Source organism: Falco rusticolus, chromosome 10 (genome assembly GCF_015220075.1).
Source record: "Falco rusticolus isolate bFalRus1 chromosome 10, bFalRus1.pri, whole genome shotgun sequence".
NCBI classification, from domain to species: Eukaryota; Metazoa; Chordata; class Aves; order Falconiformes; family Falconidae; genus Falco; species Falco rusticolus.
In genome coordinates, this window is record NC_051196.1 from 14011063 (window position 1) to 14030871 (window position 19809).

A 19809-nucleotide genomic window follows, 5' to 3' on the forward strand; every position below is an offset into this window, starting at 1 on the left:
AATACCTAAATAGGCAGGCTGTGTTTTGAAAAGCAAAATCCCTGAGTACTGCTGCTAGATTGCTGTTCCTGAAAGGCAGGGACTTCCTTGACTGTGTGGATACAGATACAGAGCTAATTCTTCGATTTATTAAAAAAAAAATCCGTAAAAAATGTCTCAGCTGCTCTATACGCAGTTGCCTTTTGCCAGGACCCATGCAGTCTTCATAGTGAGCGGTGCTTGCTCCATATAGGTAGGTAGTGTAGACAGGAGGATTTGAAACCATGGCTTTTTGTGTTCACTCAGATTGGTGTTAGTAATAAAAACTTCTTTGTTCTGGTCTCTCTTCGTGTTGTGTGGGCTTTCTGTCAGTCAGAAAAAGGCTATTCCCCTTTTCTTGCAGGGGAGCGAGCGTCTTGGAGATTACCAGAGCCCTCAGTCTATGGTGTTTTGATGAGAAAAATACCCCCTGCTAATGATTTTGGTAGGTTTTGGCTGCACCTTCCATTGGTGGGTCGGTCTGCTGCCAGGCAGCCTGCATATAGCCGCCCATATGCCACCTTTCACAGGGTGAGGGCATTTGCAAGACGATGGAGGGAGCCAGCGGCAGGGCAGGCTCGGGGGCTCAGACCCTCGCCACCAGTGACAGCTTTGTTAGGTGCTGGTTGTACCTGGTGCTCCTCCCCGCCCCCCCCCCCCCTCCAGCACTGTACCCTTCGCCCCGTGCACTGGGGGCCTGTGAACCCAGCAGCCATGCTGGCCTGCTGCTCGGGCTGGGCTGCGGTGAGACCGGGGGCCTTAAGTTCCCTCCAACTAGCCTGCACCTACATGGATGATACTCCAATGGTGTTTTCTTACAACTGTTTTGTTTCCTATTCCTGCTCTCCCGAGGGAGGGGTTCTTCAGGGAAGCAGAGCTGCTGTTTGCTCAAATACTGCAAGTTTCTATAGCATTTCTGCTAAGCAGAGGCTGCCGGTGCTGCTGAAAAGCAGAGACAGTCCTCAAGCATCCTGTTCAATGTACAGCCATTGGTATTATATCAGTTTGGTAGTAAATAATGGAGGACAGATTATCTTCACGTATTTTAAATGCAAGCAGATATTGAATTCTACGCGAGGCCGCTGAACCCAGCGGGGTATATACCTTGGCCATCACGAGCTCTGATGTTCAGACAATGCCAGTGCGTCATGTGCAGTCTCAACAAATTAGTTCCCTGCATTGCCCGGTCCTTTCTCAGCTGTCTGCTCCAGGATGCCTAGGGATGTTTCAGCAACATGCCTTGTTCCACTTGCCTTCCTTTTGGGAGCTGCTGCCTGGCGGTGCATTTGGGCGAGCTGTTGCAGTTACACCAGATTTATGACTGCCCGTACTTAATTTTTTTTTTTCTTGGCATAGCAAAGGATGTATGACAAAGAGCGGGCACAGTAAGCCTGAACTTCTTTTTATTGACGATAATTTTTTAAAGCTGAAATGTAACAGTATTTCAGTAGTGAATACATGGAAATTGTGTGTACTGCTTAATGTGTTTCAGAAATCCCTGTTACTTTTCTTCCTTAAATACAAGAAAACAGGCGTGTAATGCCTCATTGAAAGAAGCCTGTAGGGGTGCTTTGTGAGGGTCTTAATTAAGGGCTTTGAAAGACTAAACAAAAGGAAAAAGAAAATGCTACAGGGTTATTGTTATTCCAGCCCATTGGCTCAGCGAGCTGACCATCCATTGGTGCCTTCTGTCCATTTGGGAGCTGAATGACACTTTTGTTCGTGGTTAACAGAGGTGAAAGAAGCCAATTATTGGCTGTCTTTTCCACAGGGCAGCTGCAGACGGATTTCACTGCAGGCAAATATGGACTTTTCTGCCACAGGGATGGTTGTGATGACAGTTATTTTTGTGGAATTGTATGAAAGAAAACGGATTTTTCATTTTTTTTTTTTTTCCCACTCCAGTGACTTGTGTAGATGTTTGTTGAAAACTACTGTGAATATGCTGGCGTGGAATGGGAATGTGTAAAGGGCTGGATTCCCCATGCTAAGTGTACTCAGCTTTTTCTCTGGGTGTGTGAGAGAGTGAGGTTTTTTGGGTTTCTTTTTTCCTCTATTTTTTTTTCTTTGCAATCACAGTTGATTTTAACTATAGGGCTTTTCTCACTGGTGTGCAGTGTGTATTAACCCTCTTATGGCTGCTAGCCTAGGCTGTGCTGGCTGCTTTGTGTGCCGTAGGGATGGAGGGACAGCCTCTGCAGGTTAGCAGTGAGTCCTGCAGTGGCAAAATTCGTGTCTGCATGCCATTAGGGACCTCAGAAAGTATCTCTCTGCCTGAAACTTGCTGCCCCTTCTCCCCCATCTCTCTCGCTGGGTCCAGTATATCATAAAATCTTTTTCCATAACTCTTGCTTGTATAATACAAAATTTATTCTTTTCTCCCCAAATTTCCTTTGTTTGAGCCTCTAGTTGTAGTTTTAAATGCATGAAGACTCACTGACTGTTCTGATTCTGGAGAAGTTTCCTCCGCTTGGGGCAAATTTTGAGTAATAACCCATGTCTCAGTCAGAGTTGATCCATCATAGCTTGTTATGCCAAAAGACTTGGTGGCGTGTCAGCTGCTCAGGAGGCCTGTCAGTGCTTGTGGTAGGTTGCTTGTGGTGGCCTCCTTCATAGCCATCTAAAACCTATGTTTAGGCATAGTTTATAACAGTAGTATAAAAAAAGGGGGGGGAGAGGCGATGTTCCTCATCTTACTTGGCTTTTTGTTGGAGGTGAAAAGAGAATCCACCTGCTATCCTCCGACCTCTGGAGGTGGAAGTGCTATGAGGCAGTTCTTCTTTGCGTCTTGGGACATAAAGAGGAGTTATTGTGCTGTTGTTCTCTCCTTGTCCATCCTGATTTTTTTATTTTCCTTTATGGACTGCTTTTTACTAGGTGACTTGTTACCTGCAGCTGTGACTGCTCCTGCCAGTTTGCACACATGTGACTGATGTTGCTCGTGCTCACTGTGAGCTTGGCATGCTGCAGGCAGCCTGGCTTGAGGCTCTTGAAACGTCAGAGGAGGCAGCTTGGTGGGCACTTGGCATCTGTTGACTGGTGTCAGTGGTAGAGCCCTACCTCTGCCAAGTTCCCGAGGACAGCAGAGATGCATATGTGTGTGTGCGATGCTGTGAAGTTGCCCACACAAGGCTGGCAGCGATGGCTGCGCATGCAGGCACGTCGTCAGGGACAAGGGTGACTGTCTCCTGGGCACAGGGGCCTGGCTCCCTGCTGAGAGGGAGGGAGCGAGCAGCCCAGCTCTTGGGGAAGCCATGTCCCACAGTATGATGTTCCGAAGAGAGGTGTCTAGGTGTGAGACCCTGCTCGGTCTGGTGGGAGCCTGGGGGAGAAGGCTTTGTCTGAGGGGTGCTTGCAGCAGTAGAGCTAGTCTGTCTGTCTTCTGGGGGAGAGGACCAGTTGGTGGCCAGATTTGGAAAGCAATGGAGTAATGACTTGTCTTCTGGGGTTGGTTGGTTGGTTTGGTGGGTTTTCTCTTTTTTTCCTCCCTCAAATGCTTGTAACACTAGTTAGTTTTGGGGGAAAACCCCCACCATTATGTGTATGCGTACCACAGGTGTTGCTGTCAGTGTAGGTCCTGAACTTTGATGCATATTATGTTGCTTTAACATGACCACAAATGCAGGTTATGGGGGGCGGGCAATGAAAGCTACAGAACTTTGCCCACCTAGGAAGGAGTTGTGTGTTTTCACAAGGCAAGGCGTACTGGAAATTTTGCTTCTTGAAATGAAATAATTAGCTCTCTGATAAGTCAGATAAGAATGAGATAATTCCTGATGCTCTCATTATACAAGAAGAAATAAAATTGATTGCGAATACTTCCTTGTTACCCTGTACTCAGTTCTGTACCGTTGAAGTAGAAGTTGAACCTGTGGCTCTTCTCTAAAAGTGTCCTGGCAGACACTTTGGGCAGCTCTAATTTTGATTTCTGTTGTAAGTTCACTGGTATGGAAGGTGGATGCTCAACCCAAGTCGTTGTGTGTGTAAGGGACTTGGCCATCCATCTCCAATAAATCAAAAAGAGGAATGTAGCTGAAACTGGAATATAACTAAACGTTGGGAAGCTCATACAAAGCTAGTGAAGCTGTCTGGATTTTTGTGTTTAGCTATACATCTTGTCAATAGGCAGCAAGCCTCGCTTTACCATTTGTTGAATGTACCGTTTCCCGAGTGAAAGGCAAGGGCTGTATGTTAGCACACGTGAATGCTGCCATTTCAGAAGACTTCGGGCAGACTTTAATCCTTCAAATGTCATAAAGTGGGAATCACTCTTCTGTTTGAGTACCGTGCAATAATTGATGATCAGGAATTCCCAAAACTGAAGTTTTACATGTTATCAAAACTATTTGTGCTTCCTCAGCTACTTCAAGGTGCCTTGAAAATTCCTGTGTAAAAGTGTGTTTGGTTCTGTAAAGGTCATTCCAGGTGCTGCCATGAAATCTATTTTGACACCAGAAAGCTGTACTGTGGCCTTAGTTTTCCCACAGTGTATGGATAATTATAGTGCACAGTGCAGAAAAAATTTTTCTTGTTGCCAGAAATAATTTTTGGTTACATCCAAGTTACGTGTTACATGTACGTGAAAAAAGGTTCTTAAATGCTAAAGCTGTTGTGTATAGGATTGGGCTGACTGAGATGTTTACATTTTGTCTTCAGGCTTTATTGTATCAGTGACTTTGTTCATACCTGAGTTTTGTTTTGCTTTCTTGCTTTTAGCCTTCTAAAAGTGTAGGGCTTACTGGGACTTTTGAGGCTCAGGTTGCTTTCTAAACATTGGGTGGGACAGGAGACCAAAATAAACCAGAAGAAAATAAATAAAATTCAAAGTACTTAGAGTTACTAAAGTTGGAATTTTTATGAAATTGGTTTTGTAGCTCTTGGAGTTCTCTTTTTGCAACAGAGCAAAAACAAGACTGGAAATGCAACAGAAGATATTTTTTTTAATATATGTGTGTAATGGTAGCACATTTCTATCTTTTATATGCTTTTCTATTGGTGTAAACAGATTTAAGTGCCGGGCTGTGTCTGGACAGCTCAGGAACATTAGTAGCTTTATCCTCCCGCTTCCTGGCGAAGATGCAGAAAAGATTATTCTCCTTTGAACCTGGAGTTTGGAAAGGGGCAGCAACCTGTTCAAACTCACAAAATGAATCTCTGCGGGGGCAAGGAACTGAACTTCGTCGGGTCTGTGTCCAGAGTTGTAACGGGGAGCTTTCGTTGTGAAACGTTTGTTGTAGTAAACACTGTGTTGCTAGGTGGAGGGAGATGTGGTGTCCCTGGAGTCCAAAGGGTGAGCATGGCGCTTTGCACTCCTGCTGAGGCAGTTTAAGTTTTATGGAATTGCCCTTGAAGCCATTAAATGGAACGAAACGTGCCTTGTAGGTGCTCATGGTGACGTAGCAGGGACCTGAGACTGGAGGGGGGACGACACCCAGATCTCATTAAACTGGTTGGATTACATAGTTGGGTGATGTTCCTAGCGTTTCAGCAATGGTTGTTCACAGAAGCTTTCGATAACGAAAAAATGCTTGAGAACTTCCTCAGCAGTAACGAACAAAACCTTGGCTTGGCTATACATGAAGTGCCTGTGTCAGGTTTAGCAATATGTGCTTTAAATTAAAACCCAGATATGTCTGACCTGGGGCTGACTTACCTCATTAAAGAAAAATCCAGGTTAGAGTCATCTAAAACTGACGCAGTGGTGGTTGATGGTTCGGTATGGCTCTGCGATGGTAAGGACAATTGCTGCAGCTGGCAGTGCTGCCCTATTTTAACTTGGTGGCAAACATAATGTTACATTTCATTTACTTAAAACATAACAAATAACTTTCTGTAAAACTCCTTGAGGGAATCTGCTGTTGGTTTCGTTGCAGGCGTAGCTACATATTAAGTCTTCTTTTAGCGTGAAGTTCCCATTGTCTCCTTCGGTACCTTTCCTCTTTCCTACTGCCGTGGGAAGTGTGCTGCTCCAGAGCTGTGCTGATACAGCGCTCGCCGAGGCCATGCTGTATAGAAGACTGCTAACCCCATCTGATTTAAACCAGGCCACAACCCAGAAGTGGTTTTGTTTAAATCCAGGTTATTACAGTGATCTGATTACAGAATGCTGCCTGTAAACTGTTCCACCGTGGAGGTGGAAAGTGATGGAAATACAAGCCAATTTCCTTTGTCAGAAAGAAAAAACCTGGTGCCACTACAACCTGGAGGGTGTAGTAGGTTGGAGCCTTACGTATGTAACCTGTTGCTGCCTTCTCCTTTCCCCTTTATGTGTGGAGACCTATGTATTATAAAAAAAAAAAAAAACAAACAACAAAAAAACCTCTTCTACTTACCTTTACTGGTTTTTACAAATAATCCCCAGTCTCACCAAAAACGGTGGCTTAGACACACATGTTTTTGGCGAAGATGATCTCAGGTTCAAGCCCCTTACCTCGAGAGCTGTTATTCTGGCCAGTTTACTGGGACTACTGTTAAATGGCATGAAGACATGAAAGTATTCCTCACAGTTTCCCATACCTGGAAGGCATGTTGGTGAAATACAAGAGTATCACCTAACAGGAGGACAGCATTTTGAACACTTGCAACCTAAAGGCTTGACTGCCATGGCTTTGCCTTTAGCCCGAGCCGTGCTGTCCGGAGGCAGGAGGCAAGCTGGAAGAAGTGCAGAAGATGCCATCAGCACTGCAGGGCATGATGAGTCTGCCAGGCGAAGATGCTTTGCAGTGGTCCTTCGAAAAACGTTGGTCCTTTAACAGGTATTAACTGCTCTGCTGCTCTCCTGAAGTCCCCCTGTAGTCTGTGTCACCTCCAGTGGCTATGAATCGGAGGGGATTGTTGCCAAATACTTCATGACTTCTCTATCATTTTAATTTGTAGTTACTCTTGGAGTCTTGGATAACTATGTTACTACTTATAAAGGATTTTAAAAAACTTCCAAGGCAGAGGGTGGTTGTGACGGAACTATGCCGAGAGCTTCCCTACCAGGATGTTGGATGGTAGCAGGACATGTGAGGTTGGGTACAGGTTAGGGAGGTGGATAATCCAAGTTCCCACTCGGTTTTGTCTGTGGACTTCTTCATGGTCTTGCACAGGTTGGTTATTCACTTTTGTGATGGATACTCACAGGTGTAGGACGGGTGTCTTGGTACAGGCTTGCCCTCGGACTGCTTTGGGGTGTGGGAGGGGGAAAGGGGATGTTGGAGTGTGCTATTGTCCATGTAACGTGCCTGTCACACAGCCTGATTTTTGTACTCAATTCCCTGGTGTTACTGTATGCCAGGGAGTAAATAATTAGGAAAATTATGCATTATTCATAGTTTTATATCTGCTGCAAATAATCTCTAGCTATGTAAGAAAAATACTCTTGCATTGAAAGACATCTTGTTTCTTCCTCCAGTTTACAGCGAGCCCTTCCTTCAGCCTGTAATGTGCACCAAACATGTGGCTCTTAAAAATTAACTGAAGAGCACGTTAACTTGTGCTGCTATATTCCTATTCCGGGATACAATCTCTTTCATAATAATGCAGTGGAATTTTTTGTTCTGGGTTAATTCCCCACCATGTGTCAACATAGGCCATTAACAGTATGTGTGATTGCTTAATGGCTGGCCTGCAGTGACTCAAATACCAGTTCAAAATAGGTCTTTGCATACAAGTATTGTTCTCTCTAAGATCTTGATGATGGCTTGATTGGCACATGAATAGGGTACATTAGAGCTAGTTACTGTGTCTGAAAGAAAGCTAAGACATCATGTTGGAAGGGAAAAAAAACACAACAGGTTGATGTGACATGGGAAGGAGGAGGCAGGAGAAATAACTTATAAATATGGTGGGAGAAAGAGGGGGATGTTACTTCTCTTGCAGGAACAGACCTGTCTGAAATTTTTCAGCCTTTCTGTGGCTGTCAGTGAAAATGTCGTAGGTCCTGCTTCAGCAAAATGCTGAAAGCTTACTGGAATCGTCAGGGTTTATATGCTTTTTTTTGGCATTTGCACTGAAAAAGGGCTCTGTATACCCTTATTTCCTAAAACCTCTGAAGATCTCGATCCCCTCTAATAGCCAGGGTTGGTGGGTAGCCTGAAGTTTGATTGCTTCCATGAAAAAGTAGGTTGAGTGCTTCATCCCCAAGCGAGCGGTCACACAAACGTTAGTTTGAGCCACAGAAAAGTTGCTTCAGATGTTGCATGCCAGCTGCTTGCGGAGCTCTTGGAGCGCCATTCCTTTCTGGAGCTCCTGGCTACCAAATGGCGCGAAGCTACATATCTAGTGAACAGGGAACTGTCAGAACAGTCTCCTGTCCTGTTTTGCTGCTAACAAAAAGGAGAAATAAAGGTTGTAAATTTGATTTGAAAAGAACGTGACTGGTAGGTGGGCATAGAAAATGGGACCAACGTGGGGCAGCTGGAGGGGGCTCCAGGCTCTGCTGGTGATGTTGGGCAGGTTACTGCACCGCTGCCTGCTTGCTTTCCCTCCTGGGCTGTTTGTCTTGGCCCTTTAAGCAGCAAACTCCTCTAGGTGAGGAGTGTCTCCAACTGTATTTGTACAGGCCAATCATGCTGACATGTTGAACTAGGGCCCTTAGCTTCTTGTTGCAATACAAACAGGAGATGATAAGACCTGTGCTCCTTAGAGAGATAGCAGGAGTACTTAGGAAATGGTAATGTATTTGCTGGGTGGGAATTCGACCTGTGTCTTAGCTAGTCACAGCCCATGTTGACTAAGGCTTTAAGTATTTGGACGTTTCCTTTCTTACAAGAATGTTTCCTGGAAGATGTGGACAAGGAAACATGCTCATAAATGAAAAAAAGGCTTTTCGTGACTGCGAAATGGCTGTGAATACAGAACAGGTTTCTGTGATTTTAAAGTGTTGCAGGTCTGTGTGACTGTGTCAGAGGTAGTAGGACCACACTTCAGATAGTTGGGGAGAGAAGGAATTCCAAGGAGAAAAATCCACATTAATGCAAAAATGGGTTTAAATCTTCCATTTTGTTTTATCATTAACAACGTTGTCGGTGTTCAAAGGAACAGCAGATGAATAAGAGAAGGAGAGATGCGTTGGGCCATGGCAGTAAGGATTGGAGATACGGGATCGTTAATCCTGCGGAGTCCCAGCTACCGGCATACCCAGAGGGGCCCTCAGGCTGGGACCTTCCCTCTGGGAAATGGGCAACTGTACTTGTGCAGGCCTTGTCGCCAATGGGGAGAGCATAAATTTTAAATACAACACCAGTCTAGCTAATTGGGGCATCGGTGTCCTATTAATATATACACGTTAGCTAATAGTATGGGCTGAGGTAGCCAAACCTTGCAGTAATAGATGGCGGTAGTCCATAAAAGGTATGAAATTAATTACTCAGCGTATTACTTCTAACTCTTTTATAGCTCAAATACTTTCCGAGTGTAGGCTCCTCTCTAAACATCATCTTTCCTTAGCCTGATACTCGTTTGCCTGCTGTTTAGGTTTTCCTGGGATTTCAGCTGTGTTCATTGGATTCACGGTGCAGGCGACTACCCTTCAAAGCAGCAGTTGTGAGGTGGTGCTTCTGGGAGAAGAATCCTTTGCTTCTTGTTGTAAGGAAGATAGAGTAAAATAAAACGCAAACAAGAAACCAAGCTTTTTTTTTTCTTTTTGGTTGAATGAGTTTAATTAGAATTTCCTTGCTGATCCTCTAGGCTTTCTGTGCTTTCATTACATATAGAGTAAGATGAAGAAGTAGGACAGTATTAACGCAAACTCATTTACTCCGTCCCTTCAGTGGTTTTATGTTCAACCTGAAGGAACTGGCTCAATAGGAAAGTAGGTCTGACCCAGGGATGTAATTCAGCTCGTGGTCTCCCCTGGGACTGGCTGCTGAGGTGTGTGATTTGGTTGAAAATTACATTGCTTTTCAACATGTGAGCGTGTTCCTACAAGGAGTTCTGCACTGAATGTGTTTCTTCAAGACCGTAGCACCGCAGTACATCTTAGATCGGTCTAACCTCGAGCTTCCCTGATTTATCCTCTCCGCGCTGCCCACTCTTCAGGAACTCTGCCTCTCCCTGCTGCCACAACACCTGGCAGAGGTGACCTGGACCAAATTCAAAGCACTGAGCATTACCATAGAGCTACATATAATTCTGTCCCTTTTTTCTTTTTTTAAATTTTATTTTATTTTGGATAAGCAGCAAAGACTTACTGGTCTGGCATACTAAGGAAAATGTCTGTTGTTTTGTCTTGTTGACCTTCACTGATGCTAACATAATCAGGACATGATTTATGTATCAATGGTCCCAGTGGTAATGGGTGGCTAGTTGTTCCTCAGCATTTTCTGGTGTCACATTGACTTGCATTTGCAATAACCTGGCTTATCTAATGTAGTTTCTAAAAATATTAACAGCTCCAGCTTTTCTTCGTACTACTGAAGCTGGATCAGGGTTATACTACCTGGGGAATTTTACATGAGATTAAGACCTTTTACCTAATGGTTTTGTACAAGTAGGTAGGAGGGCTTTATTCAAATACAGATAGCTCTGCCTAAATCATTTTGTAAGTGTTATAATTAAATAACTCGGTGGCAGAGGGCCCAGACCTTGGAAAAGACTGAATGGAGCCTACAGTATTACATGCTATTATCTATCAGCAAACAGGTTAAGCTTGCTCAGAGGGAGTATTTTATAGGATTTTAAAGGTGCCTTGTTGAAACATGATCTTCTTTTCTTCAACAAACACTCCCCCCTCTCCTTCTCCCCTTCTAAATTTCACAAAAGATAGAGGTTAGGTGGAGAGCCAGAAAGAAGTTAGCTATTAATGAAGTGCAGGGAAGCACAGGGGAGTGTTTGGATTTTATTTTTGAAATGGCCAATCTCGGTTGGGTTTGGCTGAGATGTAATTTTCCTTCTCTTTACTAGATACTTCATGTTTTTCCAGCTTTTTTACAAAGTGGAGTATTTTAAGTCATTAGCGTGCCTTCTGTACTAGGATGCCATGTATAAATGCGGTGGGAAGGTCCGTGTGCCCCCAGTTCAGTGCAGATCCAGGCATTAACAGCTGGGGCTGCAACGCAGGATAGAAAGCATATCACCAGCGTTTCTTGTGAGTTGTAGATGTGCCAGCACACCAGAGCTGGGTAGTGAGGAAGGTTTCTGTGCCTAAAATGTGCACACCTTTTGGCTGGGGAGATGCAGTAGGTATTGTTGGGGTGGGGGGTGGGGTGGGAACAAACCAAAAAAACCCTGTTGCAGCTAAATGGCCCTCAGTCCAAAGAGACGGGCATCGCTTTCCTTTCAGTGCCCATTGGTTACTGTGGGTCGTTAGCTTCCATTCTCTGCCTATATCTTGAGCTAATTTGTTTATCATTTTTGCCTGTCCTTTCTGTACCCCTCTACAGGAAGCCTGTGTTTCCCATTTTGTGGTCCCTTTTTGTTGTTGCAGCTTTTCTTCTCGTGCAAGAATTATTGTCCCCCTCCTCTGTTTCCATCATCTCCAGTCAACTGTCCTTTCTAGCTAGAATGCTGCTCTGGTAATCGGTAAGAAAGACATGTAGGATAAATCCAGCAAGGGTCAGGCTGCTTTATGGTAGAGGCAGTACTATAAAATGAGACAGAAAGCTATCTGTGCCCTGCTGGAGATGCTGTGACACGCTGTGCATTTTATCTAATTTTCTTTTGCGTGGTACCACTGATGAAAGCTGTGACTGAGGCCACTTTCTAAAGATAAATAAGAGTTTCTAATTTTAAAAAGTGAGAGAATTAGTAACTTGCCATTCAAGATACAAAGTATTTCTGCTCATCCTGAAGCCTAGGAAAGCTTGACTTCGGTTAGTGGTAGAATAAAGAATCCTTAAAAAAACCCAACCCAATAACCCAACCAAAACTTTCCATCAGGAACTGGAATTCTTGCACAGGAGGAGTAAAATAACAAAGTTTAAGTACGTTCTATTGCCTGGTTCAGGTTTCTGAAGTCTCTGCTGCTGGTTGCTTTAAGAGATGGTTCAAATCTGCTTTATTCAGAGAGGAGATGTGGTGCTAAGTGTTTTTACTGTGTCCACCAAAGGTGCTTTCCTCTCCCCAACTGATTTATCTCATTTGATGCCCATTTTCAACAGACAGAGTTTCTTCTAGATTTTAGCGTCCTTACTGGTTAGTATACATACAAGTAGTTTTAAAGACTTAGAAGTGTTTCTGTGTTAGGTGGAAGCAGGGGACCTCGCTAAACTAAGCTGGAAATAAAGACTGAAGTAGTTGTCAGAATAACCTGAAGGAATCTACTGAAGCAGGCTGAAAACAGCAAGTGACTGCTGGAGTACTGTGGCTTGATGTTTCACCTTTGGCCTGTAAAAATCAGTCTCTGCAGATGGTGATGGTGTCACCTGGGATGCTGAATAACATCTTCAGTAGGTTTGTTCAAGCTACTTGTTTTAGTTGGGGTTTGGTGGTTGGTTGTGGGGTTTTTTTGCCTTTTCTTTTTTTTGGTAGTACCCTCCTGGAAGGACAAAACTTCTGACTGACTGCAAGAGCCTTATTTATGATTCAGAACTGCAGCGACAGCAGCAACAGTGCTGCGGGAGGGAGCTTGGTTGCGTCTATATTCTGGTGTTACATCTCTTCTGCCTGAAATGGCGTAACCGTAAGCCTGTGATTCATGTGATCCCCAAGATGCAGCCTCTTCTTGCTAAAGAGGTTACCACCTTTGGCTGCTCATCGTTTTAGTTCCGATGCCAGCTCGTTGCCCGATCATGCCCTTGAATGTTTCCAGGGATGGGGCATCTACCACCTCTCTGCCTTGGCTGAAGCCTGGCTGCTGAGTACGGATAAGGCTGGTTCATGGCTAACTGCTGGGAGGTGCAGGTCTACCCCAGCTTCCCCTTCGTTTTCCTGACAGATCTATGGTGTAAAACGATGGCATCGCTGCCGCCTTCTTTTCCCTGTTAGAGCTGTTGTGTCATTTCTGTGCTTTTCAGGGAAAATGCCCCAAATATAAGCATGGGGCTGAGTTTAATTTCAAGACAGAGCTGTAGGTTGCTGGGGCTGACAGATCATGCTTGCAAGTGATGAAAGAAAAAGAAATTTAAGATAAGCCTTTCAGATACTGCGTCTGAACTTCAGCGTACCGTTAAAATTTAGGATGTATGTGGGGTTTTCTCGTGTTTTGTTTTATTTGTTGTTTTTAGGGGGTTTTGTTGTTAGCAATTTAAAAGGCTTGTGGGTGTTGGGCTGTTTTTAGGGAACTTATGCCTGGATTTAACAAGCCAATCCAGAATGGCTCCTTCAGCTTAGTCCTGCTGAAATGGGGCGTTAGGCGACTGCTGATGTGATCCCTCGGTTGGGTGATAGCATTATTCCTGTGGACACTGCTAGAGGCTGGGAAACTACTGTTTGCTGTTTGTTTTGTTCATTCATAGATCTTCATTTTATGTATTAGGACCTTAATTGAGCTCTGGGCTCATAAGCCTTTCTGGTACAGTGGAGTAGGTAGGGCAGCTTCTCAGTGGAGATTTCTTGGACATATCCAAGATCTATACCAAGATTTTATCTTTGTTACATGGACAGCCTTCTTGATTCTGCATAAACTGATTTGTTTCAAATTTTAGGAATAGTAAATATTTTCTAAACTGAAAGCAGTAGAAAATTGGCAAGAACTGGTTTTTTTGGACAGTGGTTTTGGGGGGAACGTTTGCCATTATTTTGTCTTAATATATGGTGCTAGTCCATTTTTGTTGTAATTGTATACATTATGCCTTGTTAAAAGTATCTTTGACATTAACTGAGTAAACTTTTTAGAGAGTTGTTAATTCATCTAATTTTAGTAACATGGGTGTTTGCTAATATTGTTTGTAAATTCTTCCACTGAAGCTTATGAACTACTTAATATTTCATAACCAGCAAATAGTGCCCATGAACTCATTCTTTGACTGAGGATATTTTGTAGAGTGAAATGAAAAGAAAATAAACTTGTGTGTGAAAAACCCCCAAGCAGATATTGTGTAAAACCCCAAATGTCTGATTTCAGCTTCTACAATTCCTTGTGGTTTTCCCCTTCTATATCTGTTGCTTCTTTTGCTGAAAGTGCGCTTGAGATATGAGAAGGTGAAAACACACTAATCTTCTACTACGTTAAAATGGTTCTTTTTGGCAGTTTTTCAAAGCATGATCTACCCAAGTCTGTTGATTGGTGAAGCACTGGCAATCAGTTTGTCATTTCTGCAGCAAAACTGCTTTTACGTAATGTTTTTAATTAAACAAAAAAATTATTCTAAAACTTGTATGGCAATCATTAAGAAACTTTGATAGTTGGTGGCTGGATGTTCCCCAGAGTCTGGGAACTGTTGCTATGAAGATTGACTTATTTACTGAGTAGGAGTTACTATCACATGTAATGAAGGCAAATACAGAAACTGTGTAGTAGTTGCAGCTCTTTAGCAAGAAATCATGATAAGCAGTCCCTGCAGATTCACACAATAATGCTAAAGACAGAATTGCAAAGCGTCTTTGTGCCTGTTCTTGTAATAAACGCAGTTTCACTGAAAATAGATGTCAATAGAATCTGTGGATATCGATGATGCCTCTCAGATCTTCATTGTTAAGGTCTTCTGTTACGTGCTTATATCTGAAGAGTCTATTCACCATACTAAAATGGTAGATGCTGACACTTGGAGCTACAGGCAAAAAAGATTCTTTGCTAATTTCAGATCCCAGAGAAAGCTGAAATTACGTAGAATTTGGATGTCGGCCATGCTGCGTACCTACATCGTTTCCATTCGTTTTGTTTAGGATTGCACATGACGCTTGGAAAATCAGGTGTTTATAGCTCTAAAAACTTAAAGACCATTGGTTTCAGACGGATGTGATTTCCTCTTCTGTCCTAAAGAGCCATCACATACTGTAACAGATGTGGTTGCAGTAAAATCCTTGACAAAGTGATGTACAGCCATTCATAAAGTGCTTTCTGATGACACATACCACTGACTTATTTTTACTACCACCATTTAATACATATATACGATGATAGGGTTTTATATCCCCTGGACAGTCTTTTGAGAGAGTTGTGATTTTCTTGCACAAGTTGCTGTTTCTTAGGATTCACGTAGGGTCTCTGCTCCCTCCTTACCCTTCTGCCCTATTCATCAGCTCTTCCCAGTTAGTACTGGGAAGAGGATGTGTGGTCCTCCGGAGAGGAGCCGACTACCCTGAATGTGTGAAATGCATATCTTTGTGACAATTTGAAAAATGTATGTTGAGGGGTAGGGAGGATAAAAGTTGCAGTCTCCCGTGGAGCAGACAGCTGACGATTCATGTATCTGATACCTTTATTTACTTTCCTGCACAAGAAAAATGTCCTGTCCCCCCAGCAACTGCAGCATCTCATGGTACCCAAGCTGCTGCTGAGACACAAAGCACCGCTTAAAGCAGGCGGGCTGTGGAGTTCAGTAATAAATCATCTCCAGTTCAGGTCCTTCTGAAGCTTAGAGAAGTTGTCTGTTGTGCCATCCTGGATTTTCTTGGTATTCTCTCACAAGTGGGTTTGTTTTGGATGTGCCGAGCCAGCCTTATTTTGATCTCCACCGCTCTTGCGGTACGCTAGTATACTCTTTACAGCTGCTGAGGAATGGCTCCCTTGGTTTACACTGCGGTATGAGGAATGAAGTTTTGGCCTGCTCTTCAACAAACATTAAGTTTAAAGAAACAACTGCATCTAGGTTTAATGTAGAAGTGCAGCGTTCGTGTCAGTGGTGCTGGGGTCCTGTGCTGCTGTGCTGGGGGCAGCAGACCAGTTACTAGTTACGGTTAATCTCAACACAAACTCACTGGCCTCATTGACATTGTGAACTGCTGTGGGGGAATTTTTTTTTTATTTTTTTCTTCCCCAGTAACTATGTTGGTTTTTTTAAATACAGTGCCTTGTGTTGTTAGTGTAAATAAGGAAACCTATTTTAATGAGCTGTGTTAGACATTATGGTCTGGCAACTGGAGGAACAACCTGGGCACTCCTTGCAAAAAGTGGTTTAATCAGCTGCTGCAACAGTTTTGGTAGGTTCTGTGGTACTGACGTGGCATTTGGTTTGTCACAGCATGAAAGAAGGCACAAATGTCCTGTGACACCATCTCCTCAGAAGCAGCAGCACCACCCCTACCACCCCAGTGCTCCTTGCTCCCCTTCAGGGCCTGACTGAGGGTCGGTGCCGAGTCCTGTCACGGATGGGGGCCGTGGAAGGTACCCTGAATGTGAACTCCTTAATTTGTCAAGGGGGGTTGTTCTTGCTGCTACAGAATTCTTCAAGGATTTGTGCCCTTCTGGTATAGCGAGAAGAGTTTAAATTAACCTTTCTCTGCCTCATCAGAAGTGGTAATTCCAGTTGAGGCAGATGTTTGAAAACTAGCGGTGGCTATGGATGAGTGAAGAACATATGCCCCAGCAGTAGATGAGGGCTGGCCGAGCTTTTTAGGTGGCAAACAAAATCTGCTGTCCTGCATGCAGTCACCAGCCCTCCAAGTGTTCATGCAGGTTCTTCAGTGGTACTGGTTGACAGTCAGTGAGATGGAAGGGGTGGTTTGGTTTGGTTTGTTTGCTTTTGACCCAAAATATGTGGGGAGGTGGCATGTGGATGCTAGAGAACAATGTGTGGAAGATGACAAGCAGAAGGAATCACAGGGCTGTACTAAGGAGTCTCACTGAATTGCTCGTTAAACAACATGTTAAAAAAAAAAACAACAAACCAGTAACCAAGTAGAAAGAACTTGGGTTATGTCATGAATTGTTAGGCAGTTATGAGTTTAATTATCAAACTGAATTGTTTTCTTGCTACTTTTACTCACGTTGAGTAATAACTTGCTTGAGGACTAGATTATCTGTGATGGTTATGTAGGTGTGAGCTGAGGTGATGGCACCAAGTTTTGCCACTTACTGCTCCTTTGGAAAGAAAAAAGGCTGAACAGGTCTGCATACCTATCATGTAAGCACTTGCTGCTGGCCTGTCTCTGCTCATGGACTGAGTGAAATCTGCTTAAAACTATTACCTCGAGGACTTCTGTAGGTTTTGTAGAAAAAAGATGACTGTGGTAGAGCTAGGACATGTTTCTGCTATTCTTGTCAGTTGCTCCAAAAGCCATGTTGCCAGAAGCTCTTTATTAAGACCCAATGCATGCATTATTGTTATTTTTTTTAAAGACATTGTGGGATGGAAATTTGTGTTGTGGGTGGTCACAATCTTTCTTTTTCTTTTTTTAATTTTTTCATATGCTGTGGTTTTAGAGCGGTCTTAATAATCTGTGTTAAAATTGTATGCATGTGTAAGTTGGTAAAAAATAATGCTGGGGATAACTGTACTGTAGATCCTCTTCCAAACATGCATACCCTGTAGTTTCACAGTGAATTACTTTGCTTAAAGGTGTCAGCAAACTTTTATATCAGCTTCCCATTATGTAGGTCTTTTGTTGCGTCTGGATTCTCAAATTACTGTGCTCTGAAAGTTGAGCATGCGTATTTCTAGAAAGAGAGATTACCATGTGATGCTAGAATATTTTTTTTTCTATTATACCTTCTGCTTGGGATTTCTTTTTCTCTCCTTCTTTTCCTAGAGTGTAAAATTCCCTTACTGTTTTTTGATAAATTTATGTTTCTTCTTCTCCAGAGATATCAGCATGAACAACATCACAAGGCTACCAGAGGATGCCTTCAAGAACTTTCCCTACTTGGAAGAGCTGTAAGTATTTCACACATGTTAGAGTTTTGCTGCAACATCAGATGGCTGCGTGAAGTGGAAGGTGGGTGGGGAAATAGTGTTGAGTTGAGCTGTGAACAGAGAAAAGCAATTATATACTTGAAAAAAAAAAAAGAAAATCCTGTACATGTTTGGAAACCGGAACAGTAAATGCTACTTACAAGGGACTTTTTACGGTAATTATTTTAATCATGGCTAGAGCGATGACACATAGTAATTACGGTGTTATCCAAAGATAACACAAGAGGTGTGTAATTACCATTGTTTCCGAAGGAGCTACAGTATAGCTGTTGCATAAGTTCCATAAAATTTACTGAACATTTACTGAGAAAACAATCATTTACTGAACAGCTTGCTTTCCTTGCCCCCGTAGGCTGCAGCTGCAGTGCTTGCGAGCCCATCCTGACCGATGTCAGAAATTGAAGCTCTGTTGGTACAGGGCTGCTTGTTTTCAGCTTCTCTGGCAGAAATTATTTCTCCAGTTCCCATCTCCCTCTTGTCCTGCTCTGTTTTTAGTTTTTTTTTAAGATCTTACTTAGGTGATACTTGGACTTGTGAATCCTTGAGCTGCACTGAGGCTCACATGCCTGGTGTTCTGCTGAAGTGGTAACTGAGATGCCTTTGCAGAGGTGAAGCACCCTTTCAGAGCATCGCCCTGAATTAGATGGGTTTCAGAGTCAGTGAACAGGGAGAAGGCTTTGACTTTTAATTACTTCAGTAAGTACTACTATGTGACAAGTGACTTCTGTGTGCGTTAGTTTCCTTATCTATGAGGAGAGGGTAATGGTTCAACCTTTGCCAGAGAGTGTTGAGAACTTCCAGTAATAAGCAGGACATAAGCCATCACCATTGCAGTTTGCTCTGCTTCTCTTGAATTTTCAGTGTCGGCATTTTTCATATCAAAGGGCATTTAAAATATAAAGTAAAGCTGTCTTTATTTGTGAGTTTGGCTACACTGGAGCTATGAATGCTGTGTTGAGAGATCTTTCAATAAAAGCACCTTAGGGAAGGAACAGCTCGTGTCCCTAAAGAGACAAACCCTTAGGAAGTAGGGAAGCATTCTTCCAACTTGACAGGTGAGGAAACTCAAGCAAAGAAATTAAGCCATTTGTAGAGGGCAACAGGATAAATTAACCCCATAGCAAAATGGCAAATAAAGCCTTTTGACTCTGATTATTTGCTGTAACCAGTACAACCACTGCACCTCATTGGAACAAAGATACTGAGAAATTGGTAAGAGATGGATCACTTGCTCCTGAAGAAAGGCTTGCGTTCCTGAAAGCTGCTCTGTTTTTCTTCCTTGCACTCCAGCTATGCTAGTTAGTCTAGTAGGGTGTGCTACCTCTCCTTCACAATTTTGGTGTCTCGTATCCTGATAATGTAGCAACTACCATTACTAATTCATTTAAATAACTGTGTTTTCCCTGGCTCTTAAGTAGTTTAGACTTGGGTCAGTACAATTGTGAAGTGCAGTTGAGCTTATTTATGTCAGATGAATTGTCTGTGATACCTTATTTCATGCTTAACAGGTTCTGGTTTATTCCCTCTGGTCTTGGGTATTATTTAAACTTGAGATATAGTTGAAAATATCTCATGAAAGAAAGTAGATCTAGGATTTCAGATGCTGCATGTATGTAAAGGACACAATTTTAAGAAAGGCTCTATGGCTTGAATACTTAATTTGAGAAAAAAAAAAAAAAAAAAAAAAGAAATGGAAGCCTGGGAAGGCTTGCTTGGCTCAGAATATACACTAGCCAGCATTCCCTACGTGCTTTATAAAGCTGCCGTATGTCTGTATGTTTTGTTAGACTGCATTTGTAGTCCAGTTTTTTTCCAAGTTCTTCATAGTTAGGCTTACACTGAAAGTTGAAAAACCCAAAGAATTCCGTTTTCCCAACTCCAGATGACTGGGAGATTTCATTTCTTCCCTATAAGTAATTAAGCAATAAAACCTAACTGGTGAGCGTGCATGTTGTGTAACTTCCATAAACCCTGGGGTGTGTCAGGAGGTAAATAGAAATGGCAGAGCCTTCAGCCATCGCCTATTGTGCTTGTTGCCTAAGCGCCATTTGCTACGTGTACCTCATTGTCCCCC

General features: G+C 43.0%; 1 protein-coding gene across 3 annotated transcripts in view; it reads left to right on the forward strand.

The window, feature by feature from the left end:
* The window catches only part of LGR4 (leucine rich repeat containing G protein-coupled receptor 4), an 81870-nt gene that overhangs the window by 17659 nt on the left and 44402 nt on the right, over window positions 1-19809 (forward strand). For all 3 annotated transcript variants that reach the window (XM_037401847.1, XM_037401850.1, XM_037401849.1), the window contains exon 2: window positions 17625-17696. In XM_037401847.1, coding sequence (XP_037257744.1) covers window positions 17625-17696 — 72 coding nt within the window. The remainder of the gene's footprint in view (window positions 1-17624; window positions 17697-19809) is intronic.